Source organism: Nicotiana tabacum, chromosome 6 (assembly GCF_000715075.1).
Source record: "Nicotiana tabacum cultivar K326 chromosome 6, ASM71507v2, whole genome shotgun sequence".
Lineage (NCBI taxonomy): Eukaryota > Viridiplantae > Streptophyta > Magnoliopsida > Solanales > Solanaceae > Nicotiana > Nicotiana tabacum.
In genome coordinates, this window is record NC_134085.1 from 51246286 (window position 1) to 51260080 (window position 13795).

A 13795-nucleotide genomic window follows, 5' to 3' on the forward strand; every position below is an offset into this window, starting at 1 on the left:
AATCAACAATAGCCCGGCAAGGGCGACAACATAATGATCTCTTCTCTTTCTCACTTTTACTTCACAATTCACTTCACAACTCGAGCCAATGCTCTAGAGGTTCAATTATCACTTATACTTGCACAATTCGTTATACAACTTGAGCCAATGCTCCTCAATGTTCATAGGTCAAAATTCCTTCCAAAAACTTTACACAACAAGTAGAAACCATTACCAAGGCATGAAAGATACAACGGAGTCATGATAATCACAATATAAGACTCACGGGCATGCTAGACACCAATGTATAGATACTCGTCACCATGCCTATACGTCGTACTCAACAATTACCACATAGCAAATAGGACTCGACTCCTAATGCCTCAAGCTAAGGTTAGACCAAACACTTACCTCGATACCATGAATACAATTCACGATTCAATTATAGCTTTACCCATTGATTCCACCACAAATTCGCTCGTATCTAGTCACAAGTTACTTAATTACATCAATAAACACTAAATGAATCAATTTGAATGCATGAAAATGAGTTTTCTAAAGTTTTACCCAAAAAGTCAAAAATCACCCCCGGGACCACATGGTCAAAACCCGAAGTTCGAACAAAAACCCGATTACCCATTCCCCCACGAACTCAAATATATAATTTGTTTTGAAATTGCACCTCAAATCGAGGTCCAAATCCCCAATTTTTGAAAAACCTAGGTTCTACCCAAAACACCCAATTTTCCCCATGAAAATTATTGATTTTGAGTTGAAATCATGTTAAAAGATATTAAGGAGTGAAGAAAAGGAGTTAGAAATCACTTACCAACGATTTGGAGAAGAAAGGCTGTTTGATAAATTGCCTCTTATGTTTTTGGGGTCTTGAAAAATAAAAAATAATTGAAAATCTCGTCTAAATATACCCCTCTCAGACCCCTTTCTCTACAGATGTCCAAATTGTGATTTCTTTACCTTTATGGTAACTAGACACAAAGGACTACGACTTTCGTTTTTGAATCATCTCAAAATTTCTTGTAGATCAAAAGATATAGGCTTCCGAAGTCTGACCAGTGAAATGTTCTTCAACGCGGACCGCACAGAATCTAGTGTTGCCGCACAGGCCCTCACCGCGGTCCGCACAAAATCCAGTGCAGCCGCACAAGCCCCTCCGCAGAAGCATTCCTTTTTATGCGGACCGCACTGGTCTGTTCAGAGGCCTTCTCCCTCTCTGAACTTGCAACAACTATGTTTTTAAGCCTAAGACATTCCGGAACCTACCCGAAACTCACCCGATCCCTCAGAACTCCAAACCAAGTGTGCATACTAACTCAAAAACATCATGTGGACCTACTCGTGTGATCGCATCATCAAAATAACATGTAAAATCATGAATTAAACCTCAAAACTCAACATTTTCATCAAAAACTCTCAAAGTTCATAACTCTTCAACCATAAGTCCAACTCACGTCAAATAAACTTCATTTTTCACCAAATTTCACAGTTATCTTTCAAATACTATAACAAGTTTGTACCAGGCTCCGGAACCAAAATACGGGCCCGATAACAATGGTTTCAAATACTAATTCTTTTCTTTATTTTCTAGATAATTCTGTAAAACAATTTCTTTCAAAAATTGATTTCTAAGGCTTGAGACCTCGGAATTCAGTTTCGGACATATGCCCAAGTGCCATATTTTACTGCGGACCTCTTGAGATCATTGAAATACGGATCCGGGTCCGTGTGCCCAAAGTGTTGACCAAAGTCAACCATAATCAAATTTTAACTCTAGAATTTCTATTTCTCTTATTTTCACATAGAAGGCTTTTCGGATATAGGTCCGGACCACACATGTAAATGAGGGTGGGGTAAAAGGGAGCTTTTTAGGTCTCGGAATACTGAATACACTTGCAACACAAGTGATGACCTTTTCGGTCATCACATATTGAGACTAGTATTCTCTATTGTGTTTATTCTTTGTGAGCTTGTTCTATCGCTTTTTTGTGTCTTAAAGCTTTTAAGTTGATTTAATTGCTGTATTCTCATGTTATTGTTGTTGTTGTTGTTCTTATGCTCAGTTTGTTGAGCGGAGGGCTACGTGCGGTGATGGTATTGACACTATTTAGAGGAAATGTATGGAATATGGGCACATGTTGTGAAGGCCATTCTATTGTGTTGTTGTATTTTTGGCACATGATATTGTTGGAAAATTTTGATTGGGTGATTGCACGAGGTTTCTGATTTGCTATAGTTATTATTGATGTTGCACATATGGCATGACAAGGTGGGCTATATTTATATATGTGTGCATATGACGAAACAAGGTAGGAATATTTCTCTGTGTGCTACGAGACAAGGCGGGCATTTACTTTATTATTGCGCACATGGAGAGTCAAGGTAGGCTATGTCGGGGATTGATTTGTGATTGCCTGGGGCATTGTTGTTGTCAATATTTGTGTAGTGGTTACCTAACTTGTGTAAGTTTAACCTTGTGCAAAATTGTGGGAATTTTTTCTTATATTATGTTCATTTTCTCTACTCTTACTCGTTGGCCTGAACTGTGATATAACATTTGTACAAGCATACACGTAATTAACTACTCTTATCGGATTAAGAAGATGGATCCTGATATTATTGATCATTCATACATACCCTCGTCTACTTGCCATATATGTAAGAATTATTATATTCGCATGCTAGTAGTCCGTGCAGTTACCAGTTGTAATGAGGGAACAAGATGCCAAGTAATTAGGGTTCACGAATTGAACTCGTGAATTGTGACTATTTTGAGGTTTGGTACCTCGTGAAGATTATTGGATCAACCTGGTGTGAAAGCGGTTATTCTTATCGAGTTGTTACTTGTCTTTTCTTTATTTATTTTCACCGGATTTTATATGTGTTCACCGAATTTTTTGTGTTTTGTTGCTAATTGTTGCTTCTATTTCCTACTGCAAGTACCATATTCTTGTTTTTATTATGTGTAGCTTTGTAGAGATATCGTACTCCGTCAGTTCTACACTCATACTTGTCTTGGTTATTTAGTCCAGTAGGTTTCTTGACTTTTCCTCGTCACTACTCCACTAAAGTTAGTCTTGATACTTACTGGGTACCGCTGTGGTATACTTATACTGCGCTTCTGTATATTTTTGTACAAATCTGGGTATTTCGAAGTCAGTCAATTGCTAGCTAGTTGTTCGGATCTTGTTGTGGAGACTCAAGGTAAACATGCTTGCGTTTGCAGGCTTCGGAGTCACCTTCTGATATTGTACTTGCACTTTTTTTTCTCTATTTCGAAACAGTTGTATTTAGAGGTTTTTCTAGCAAATTCAGTAGAGCTTATTACTTGTACTATCGGTTTTGGGATTGTAAGTTTTGTATGGAGATTTCTATTTCGTATGGGTCACTCGTTATTCAAATATGGTTATTATTTCAGCGAATGTTAGGCTTACCTAGTCCCTAAGACTAGATGCTATCATGACACCTTACTGAGGGAAAATTGGGATCGTGACAATTATTCTATTAGATATGAGTTAGACAAAGGAATTGTACTATTTAAAACTATTAGGGATTTAGTTCAGTAAATGCAAGTTAGTTTAATTTAGTATTAAAATTATATTTCCCTTATGTTTTCTTTTTTGCATTTACAATGACAAAGGAATTGTACTATTTAAAATTATTAGGGATTTAGTTCAGTGCACGCAAGTAAGTTAAATTTACTATTAAAATTATATTTACCTTATTTTTCTGTTTTGCATTTACAATAATTTTTTCTTTATGTTAAATAAGAATGTAGCTATTGGATTGCAGCAAAATTGGTGAATTTGGAACTTGACCGGGGATAGTCATACGTGGCATGCAACAAGTGTACTAGAAATGTTGATAAATGTGGAAATAGATACTTTTGTAAGAAATGCAATGAATGTTATTCACAGGTAATTACTACATTATACATATTGAATTATATATATATAAAAAAATGCATAAGGTTAATCAAAATTCAGTTGCAAGTATAGGCTTCAAGTTTGTGTTATGGATGGAACCGCTTTTATCTCATTATTACTTTAGAATCGCGATGCTATGCAGCTTATAGGAAAGTCTGCAAAAGAAATGAATGAAGGATTAGTTGAGGTATAATAGTAAACTTAATTTAATTTTCAATTATAATATTTTCTAACTTATGAAATTTGGTGTAGACTTCAATTGTAGATGCTGACTGTTCTTATCCAAGTGAACTGGACGATATTCTTTATAAAAAATTCATGTTCAAGGTTATTGTTAAGCAAGAGAATATTGAGTCACAGGTCGAAGTCTACAATGTTCTTAAGATTACTGATGAGATGATCTTCTAAAGGAATATGGCCACAGTTTATTCGAAGACACTATCACTGTAAATATTTTACTCACAAACCTCCTAATACAAAATTTATATATAAATACTTTTATACTCATAAGATGAATGCTTTTTTTCCTTTCTGTTTAACAAGATCCAGAATTATTTGATGAACAAAGCTCAAGTGAAGAAAGGCCTTTTGGGGTAAATTTCATAAAATTAAAACTTTTAATTTTCGCTTCTACAATTTATGGGCTGAATGTTATGTGTATTATTACTTAGCTTATGGTTGCTGTCATTTCATATGGTCTAAACAAGAAAGCTTCTTAGTCCTTTTCTCACTGCCTGTTTTATGAGGGATAAGTCTATCCCTACATGACTTGAATGTATTAATATGTTTCCTTTCCATCTACTGTATTTTTCAAATAGTATTTTCTTTTCAAATGTTATATTTTATATTTTTCGCGCAATGCACGGATACAGATACTAATTTTATTAGTTAACTGAATATTTTTGATTTTTTAACCAAATAATAAACATTAATTTCGAAAAGTAGATATCTCCTCTATTTGGAGCATTCTTCAAGAAGAAGAAAATTTGTGGGAATGACCACTATTTATGTAAGAAACAGAGAAGAGTGGGCACAAATTCAATTATAGAAGAATAAAAAAGTGATATGACAATTTCTGTAACCAAATGTTTTTTTAAGGCAACTTGGTAAAAAAACTAGGGCTGCTCTGGCAACTAGGCGATTTTGAGCACAGAATCGCGCAACCCTTGCGAGACCTTCTATGTCCACTCTGGTCGACAACCTGCCTTCTTCAATGCCTCGTCAGCCACCCCATGTGTCTTCTACAAATCATAATACTACTACATAATCAAAAACTCCAATGGATTATGCAAAACTTCTCAAACCTAGCATACTTAATGCTCCCATCCATGTCAATGAAATTGCACAGATTACTATCGAGCCAATTTCTATGCATATAGTCTCCTTTTTGAATGGGCAACCTTTGAATAAATTTACTGAAGCAGAAGTGGATCGTATGAATGTTATAGAGGGTCTTCAATTAGTTGTGGTTGGAAAGTTTGTGTATGAATGACCTGATACTTCAGAGATACGTAGAATTGTTCCTCTCCAATGTGGAATCAAGGGGGAGTGTAGCATTGGTATCCTTAGAGACAGACACATTCTTATTCGACTTACATTATGGCAGGACTTTATTGATTTTACATCAAAAGGTGTTTATTATGTTAAGGACAAACTGGACATGAATATCAATTAAGACCTCTTAATTATGATCCTAAATTCAATACTGGGGAAGAGACTCCAATGGCAATGGCATGGATCTCGTTTCCAGGTCTGATACCCACTTTTTTTGTGAAAGAATCTCTATTTTCACTTGCCTCAGCAGTGGGGAAACCTTTACAATTAGACTTCGATACAATCAACAAGACAAGACCAAGTTGTGCAAGGATTAAAGTCTTGGTTGATTTGTTAGCTGATCACCCAAAAGAGGTGAGGATGGATATTGCGAATGAATCGACAGGAGATAATATCAAGTATGACATGATGCCTAAATATTGCAAGGGACGTAAGTTAGAAGGTCATGATGATTTTGAGTGTTGGCGTCAACATCCAGAATTACTGATGCAAGATAATGGGAATTAGGTTGTAGCTGATAATGGTACTAACAAGGAACAATTAAAGGAGTCGTTAATGATACTATCAAATGGGAAGGTTGTGGGGAATGTAGGAGAACAATAGAGGGAAGTGAAGGAAAATCATGTGAAGAGTAATGGAAAACAAGGGGAAGTCCGAACTGTTATTGGAAAGGAAATTATTCCTATTGGTAAGACCAAAAAGGGCGAGACGAGAGATTCTAAAGATAAACAAAAGGAACACTTATACTTCATGGAAGACCATAAATAGTGATTCCGTCACTATTCATCGGCCATAAATCCTTCAACCGGTAAGGTTTCATCACAATTTTAATCCCAAAAGAACACCCTTCCAATTGTGAACAACCTCCCTTTGTTTTTTTCTCATTTTCTATATCAAAACGAAGTAGATCTTAAAATTAAGTTTGGATTTACTGTAGCATCGAAGATTTTCCAGTTTTTTCTGTTCTTTATAAGTTTTCTGTTCAAGTCAAAATTTCTGATCATTGGAGACCTGATCCCAGTTGGTTTCTTCTATAATCTCGTAACAATTTGAGGCAGATCTTGATTTTCTTTTCGAAAATCACTGTAGCAGGCAGATTCCCAGAATTTTGGACGCTGTCTGTTCATATGTAGTTATTACAAGTTACAGGAATAGTGAAAGTGTTGTCATGGCCAATGTGGCCGGCGGCCAGCCATCTCTGGCTGGTCAGCCACCCTCCACCAGTGCCCAACCTCCAATGACATTAACCCAGCCTTTAGAATACTCAAAAATCCTGAAACCTTCCACTTTGAACAATGTAATTGATGAAAAAGCTACAGCAGTTGAACCAATTCTTTTTCGTCAAGCAACTTTGATAAATGGAATGCATATAGTCAAATTCACAGAAGTTGTGGTGGAAAGAATGAATGTGATCGAAGGTCTACAGTATGCTATCATTGGAAAGCTATCCTATGGATGGCCAGATTTGCAACAATTGCGTAGTATGATTCCTGCACAGTGTGGGATCAAAGGAGAATGCACTATTGGATACCTTAGGGACAAGCAAGTTTTAATTTGTCTGACATTATGGGAAGACTACCTGAATTTCACATCGAAGGTTGCATACTATATTAAGGATAGAGATGACTATGAATACCAGTTGAGGCCATTAATCTACGATACAAGGTTTAAAGCTGGAGAGGAGACTCCAAAAGCTATGGCATGGATATCATTTCCAGGCTTACTACCTACGTATATTGTAAAAGAATGTTTGTTTTCCTTAGCTTCAGTTGTTGGGAAACCATTACAACTTGATATGGCTACCATCAATAAGACGAGGCCTAGTTGTGCTAAGGTTAAGGTCTTAGTTGATTTACAATCTGAACTACCGAAGAAAGTAAGGATGGATATCGACAATGATGTGACTCGGGAATCACGGACAGAATGGATACCTATCAAATATGAAATGATGCCTAAATACTGCAAAGAATATAAGTTACAAGGCCATGACATGATGGAATGCTGGAGATTACATCCTCAACTTTTTGAGGACAAAACCAAAGCCAAACAACATGCAGTTAACAATGAGCAACAAAAGGTCAACAATCAACCTGTAATGATTCTGTCGAGTGGAAAAGTTGTAGGCAATGTGGCTAATACGACTTTAATTGGTAAGGAACAATGGAAAGAAGTAAGGGACCATCGAGTAAAGACTGCTGCAAATCAGAAGGAACTACAAAATATTACTGGAAAAGAGATAGTGCCATCTGGAAGGGAAATTGTGTCTGTTGCTACTACATAACAAGTCCAAACAACCAACATATTTGCTGTGTTAGAGGTGGATGATAGTGAGAGTAATAAAGACAATCAACCCATACTTGTGGAAGAGACCTCAGTTCGAATAATAAACAACCAAGGTGCCAATAAACCTGGGCCTTTGAATGCAGCTGCAGCAGCCTTTAAACCTGCAAATATAGGGAGTGCATCATCAAATATGGTCAACAAAACATCTACATCTTTGAAGGGTAATGTAGTAGCAGTAAAGGGAGCACATGGTGAATCAAACAAAGATATATCTACACTACAAGCAAGAGGAATAACTGAAGTACCTAATGAAGATGGCAACCAAAGGCAGAAGGTGAATGAACCCACCAACTAATGGGTCAACAAAGCATTTACCAATATTGTTACTTCCAATCAATCATGTCAAGAGATACCATCACAATCTATCGACACAGCTGCTATTGAAGAATAGGAAGACTTCCAAGACAGGATTAATTTTATAGGAGGAAAATTATGGTACAATCAATCTGAGGAACAAATAGATGAGGAAGTAGAGAAACAGTTTGTCGTCAATGGTAACAATGGGAAGCTGATGATACAACAAGAAACTGATACTTCAAAATCAATAGAAGATCTACCCAGGGACGATTTAATTGAAGCTGGGACATCTGTCCCTATGGATACAGGAGATACAGGTGCAGAAAATCAAGTAGCGATCGACGCACAATTGATCGAGTAATTTGAAATTGATAAAGAAGGTGATCCTATTGATCCAGGAGATACAGGTGCAGAAAATCAAGTAGCTATGGATGCCCAATTGATCAATCATCTGGAAATTGATAAAGTAGGTGATCCTAAATCTCCTACACAAGTCCAGGCTATTCCAGTTACAATACCAAAAACCAAGGAGTTAGATGGTCAAGTTGAAAAGGAGAAGGCAGGCAGGAACTTAATTCCAAATAGTTCTAACAAGCAGTTGACAGCTCGAGAAATTCACAATGAAGATGAAAGTGATCAGCGGGGGAAAGGAAAAGACATGGATGTAGAGTCGACAACACAGAATTTTATTCATGTTGCTAGGCAAGGAGATATTTCACCAAGAATAATGGAGAAAGTAAAATCAGCAGGAAGAGGGAGAAGAAAACAGGCTAAGGAACCAAATACACAAGCACCTGGAGTGCAAACAAGGAGGACAATTTCCAAATCCACTATTTAATGATGAATGCTATGATTTGGAATATCCGGTTTAAGACACAAAGAGCTTTTGAAAGGTTAATACTAATGCATAGGGAGCACAAATTCCAGTTCATAGGCTCGATGGAACCAAAGCAACAAAGGAAAAAGCTAGAGAAATATCGTAGGAAAATTGACTTTCCACTAGCTATTTCAAATGTGTCAAACAAAATTTGGGCATTCTTTAGTGAAAGATTTGAAGTAACAGTGGTCATGGACATGGTACAACAGCTGACTTTAAAGGTGTTTGATATTGAAGATCAGCAAGAATTCTACCTTACCATGGTGTATGCTAAATGTGACGCTATTGAAAGGACTGAACTTTGGGATTCTTTGTATGCTTTAGGAAGTGACATGAATCTTCCATGGATCGTAGGGGGAGATTTTAATGTGATATGGGATAAAGAAGAGAAGTTCGGGGGATTGCCAGTCCACATCAACGAGGTCGATGACTTTCGACACTGTATTGACACTAGCAATCTTTTTTATCTTGGTTTCAAAGGGAGTATTTATACATGGTGGAACGGAAGGGCTGAAGAAAACTGTATCTTTAAGCGATTGGATAGGTGTTTGGCTAATCTCGAATTCCAGAATTTATGGCCTGGAATAGAGGTGGAGCATTTGACAAAAATTGGGTCAGACCATAGCCCTTTGCTAATTAAACTAAGTCCAGAAGTGGCACCAATTAAGAAATCCTTTAGATTCTTAAATTTCTGGTTAAAACATGAGTCCTTTCACGAAGTTGTTAGACAGAACTGGCAGGCAGATTGTTTCGCTAATCCATTCACCATGTTCAACCATAAACTGAAGAAACTGAAGAAAGTTCTCTCAATATGGAGTAAGGCTACCTATGGTGATATTTTTCAAAAGCTTTCGAGCTTAGAAGAGGTCGTGAAAGTTCATGAGGCTCAGTTTGTCCTAAGGCCGACATTACAGAATAGAGAGAGGCTGCAAAGAGTGCAGGCTGACCTTTTTAAGGTCATGGCATTGGAGGAGGAATATTGGAAGCAGAAATCAGGCATGGCATGGTTTCAAAATGGAGACAGAAACACGAAGTTTATCCATGCTCAAGTTCGAGGAAGAAGAAAATGTTTGCAACTGAAGAGGATCCAAGCTAGTAATGGTATGTGGCTCGAAGAACAGGAAACAATAGCTGAAGAGGCAGTGAGGGTTTTTACAGCTCAGTTTCATGAGGATGCTATGACCAACAATTTTGATATCATCGATCACATCCCTCAGTTAATAACTCCAGAGCAGAACCTTGATTTAATAAGACAACCAACATGTGAAGAAGTAAAACAAGCTGTTTTGGATTGAATGGGGACAGTGCGGGTGGTCCGAATGGTTTTAATGGCAATTTTTTCAAATCTTGTTGGGATATCATAAGTGAAGATGTGGTACAGATGGTTAAGGCATTTTTCAACGGGCAATAAATACCTAAGTTTATAACTCATTCTAACATAGTATTAATTCCAAAAAAGAAAGATGTTATCAGCTTTTCAGACATGAGACCAATTAGTTTGAATAACTTCATCAACAAGGTCTTCTTAAGGGTCATTCATGAAAGGTTAGTTGGATTTCTACCTAATCTTATCTCTGAGGAGCAAGCAAGATTTGTAAAAGGGAGAAGCATTGTAGAAAATGTGTCGCTTACTCAAGAAATTATAACTGATATAAGGCTCAGAACCAAGGCAGGACCCAATGTCGTTATTAAACTTGACATGACAAAAGCCTATGACAGATTATTTTGGCTCTTCTTAACGAAGGTTCTAAGGAAGATGGGTTTTGAGGAGAGATTTATTGGTGTGGTGTTTGGAATTATTTCTAATAATATTTACTCAGTGCTTATAAATGGGCAACCCCATGGTTTCTTCAAATCAACAAGAGGGGTGAAACAAGGAGATCCACTATCCCCGACCTTATTCATACTTGCAGCAGAAGCACTTTCAAGAGGATTAAATTCATTACATTGGAACTCTCAGTTTTATGGTTTTGGCTTACCTAAGTGGAGTCCCAAGATTAATCATTTGTCTTATGCCGACAATACAATCATCTTTGTATCATCCAATGATACTTCACTACAACTGATCATGGATATATTGACAGCTTATGAAGTAGCATCCGGACAGCTGATAAACAAAACCAAGTCTGCAATATACATGCACCATTTCACCAGTGATGTTGTGATCAGAAATGTGGAAGGGATTACAGGGATTGAAAGTCAAGATTTCCCACTCATTTATCTGTGATGCCCGATCTTCTACACTAGAACAAAGATGGATTTCTATGAAGGACTTATGAGCAAGGTTTTGGACAAACTACAATCCTGGAAAGGGAAATTGCTGTCCATCGGAGGATGGGCTGTTTTGATTGCTCATGTCTTGCAAAGCATACCCGTACATTTGTTATCAGCTGTCAACCCTCCAACATTTGTTCTAAACAAACTCCATAAACTTTTTGCAAAATTCTTTTAAAGCAACTCAGTAGATGGTAGGGCTAGGCATTGGGCTTCTTGGGATACACTTTGCTTGCCTAACGAAGAAGGAGGTGAAGATTCCGATCGCTACATGATACGGCCAAAGCACTATTCTGTAAACTATGGTGGAAGTTTAGGACTAAACCATCACTTTGGAGCTCATTCATGAGTCAAAAATACTGCAAGAAACTAAATGCCCTAGTTGTTCCTTGGAAGGATGGCTCATATATTTGGAGAAAAATGCTACAATGTAGGGATCTTGTGGAGCATTTGATTGAATGGAAACTAAAAATGGGATATGCCCTTTTTTGATTTGATAACTGGACTGGCCTAGGTGCTCTTTATTTTGTCACCCCAACAGATTTCTTTTGTGATGAAACGACTCAAAATGTCTACGATGTTGTGAATGGAGGAGGGTGGGATTATGTTAAACTGTACGATTTGCTTCCTGAAGAGTTTTCTAAACACATTCTGGACAACATTGCACCTCCCACTTCTTCTAATATCATGGATAAACCTATTTGGAACATGGAAACAAAAGGGACATTTTCTACTAAAACAGCTTGGGAATATCTAAGGAAAAGAAAAGGAACTACCATTACCTACAAGAACATGTGGGTAAAGGGACTATCTTTTAAGATTTCTTTCTTCATGTGGAAGGGCAGGCTACCTTTAGATGATGCAATAAAGAGAATGGGATACAGAATGGCATCGAAATGCTGGTGTTGTGTGAAGCCACGAGAGGAAACAGTAGCCTATGTGTTTTTTACATCTTACGCAGCAAAGAAGGTATGCACATATTTCTTCTCCTATGCAGGTTTATCCCTTGAGGGATTGAGCCTGCATCAGGCCATTGTTAGATGCTGGCCAGTCGATGTAATTCAACGCCTTAAACAAATTTTCCTTGCACTACCAAGTATCATTGTTTGGGAGTTATGGAAAAGAATAAATTGCAATAAGAATGACGAACCTGTCTCGATCAATAGGGTAGTGCATCAGATTTGTACTACAATTCAATCTCTGGTCAAGGTTAGAAAACCAGGCATTATCTTTGTCCCACACAGATGGCCAGATGTTCAAAATATGATGGAAACTATCTGCCAACACTGAAGTTCAATAAGGTGACTTATGAATTCCCTCTTGCTGGTTGGATTAAGATTAACACTGACGGGGCATCAAGGGGAAACCTAGGAAGGAGCTCGATAGGTTACTGCATCAGAAATGATAATGGGGATTTAGTATATGTAGTTGGGAAGGAGATGAAGGAAACTACTAATACACAAGCTGAAACAAGGGCTATTTTGGAGGCTTTGAGATACTGTACCATTCATCATACACACCAAATATGGCTTGAAACTGATTCAATGCTTCGGAAAAATACCATTGAAGGAAATTGGAAACCTCATTGGATCATAGAGGAGGAGGTGGAGGAAATAAACGAATTGTTAACAGGAGGTAATGGAAGAGTGTCACATATTTATAGGGAGGGCAATAAACTTGCTGATCACTTGGCAAACTATGCACTCGACATGGGAAATCTGGAATGCCACGAGTTTCACTAGCTGGATACACAAGGAAGAAGGTTAGTCAATGTAGACAAACTTCGATGTCCAAATTTGAGAATCAAAGTTATAAGATGTTAGAACTGATGAGCAAAGATTGTGTAAGGAATAAGGAAAGGAATGGTGACCAAATGCAAGGGATGCATCTGAATGATCTATGCAGTAGATATCATGATCAAATCCTAGGGGAAGAGCTCATGGTTATTTCTAACATTGTTTGTTCTTTTGCAGGAAATTTAACTATACCTGGGCTATATTTTCTGTTGATTCTCCAACAGAAGTTAACTGCACACTCCATATTACAACAGCAGATGGAAACACAAAGTAACAACTCAGAACATATAATGCAAAGAAGGTTCAGCAACAGCTCAGTCGTGCTACAAATGCTTCTCCATTTATTATGACTTCAAAGGGTGGTATTAGCACTAGGTGCTCATTCCCTTAAAGAAGAAAAGATGGCAAGCACAAAAAGGACAAGACACAACTGGAAAAATAATGCGGCAAAAATTCAGTTCGAGGGCGACATATACAGTTATTCTCTAATGGAAATCATAGGTCGTACAACATGGATAACATACAGCTGCCTATTAGCATCAGTGATACAGACACAATAGAACGAAAGAGGAGCTCAAAAAACTGGAATAAGGCTGAGGATGATTACTCGTTAGAAGCAAAAGGCATAGAGGCGTGGGTGCACACACCAAGGGATATGCTTCACAATGTAGATAGGCGCCTTGAGACAATAAAACTAGATCCCTTATGGACTATAGATACATTAAACAAATGCA

At 37.4% G+C, this 13795-nt stretch overlaps 2 protein-coding genes across 2 annotated transcripts; both read left to right on the forward strand.

The window, feature by feature from the left end:
* Positions 1 to 8954: 8954 nt before the first annotated feature.
* On the forward strand, positions 8955 to 10286 carry LOC107792498 (uncharacterized). Its single transcript, XM_016614720.2, has one exon. The coding sequence runs from the start codon at positions 8955 to 8957 to the stop codon at positions 10284 to 10286; it is 1332 nt and encodes a 443-aa protein (XP_016470206.2).
* A 959-nt stretch (positions 10287 to 11245) lies between these two features.
* Positions 11246 to 13007, forward strand: LOC142181808 (uncharacterized). Its single transcript, XM_075255364.1, has 4 exons — positions 11246 to 11373; positions 11446 to 11516; positions 11780 to 12234; positions 12510 to 13007. Exons 1-4 carry the CDS (start codon positions 11246 to 11248, stop codon positions 13005 to 13007), a joined length of 1152 nt encoding a protein of 383 aa, XP_075111465.1.
* Positions 13008 to 13795: the final 788 nt, after the last annotated feature.

Coding starts and splice junctions, on each gene's coding strand:
- LOC107792498 (XM_016614720.2), top strand. CDS start 8,955: ATGAATGCTATGATTTGGAATATCCGGTTTAAGACACAAAGAGCTTTT.
- LOC142181808 (XM_075255364.1), top strand. CDS start 11,246: ATGGATTTCTATGAAGGACTTATGAGCAAGGTTTTGGACAAACTACAA. Junction 11,517..11,779: donor CTTGCCTAACGAAGAAGGAG/GTGAAGATTCCG, acceptor GGACTGGCCTAG/GTGCTCTTTATTTTGTCACC. Junction 12,235..12,509: donor CATCTTACGCAGCAAAGAAG/GTATGCACATAT, acceptor TGTCCCACACAG/ATGGCCAGATGTTCAAAATA.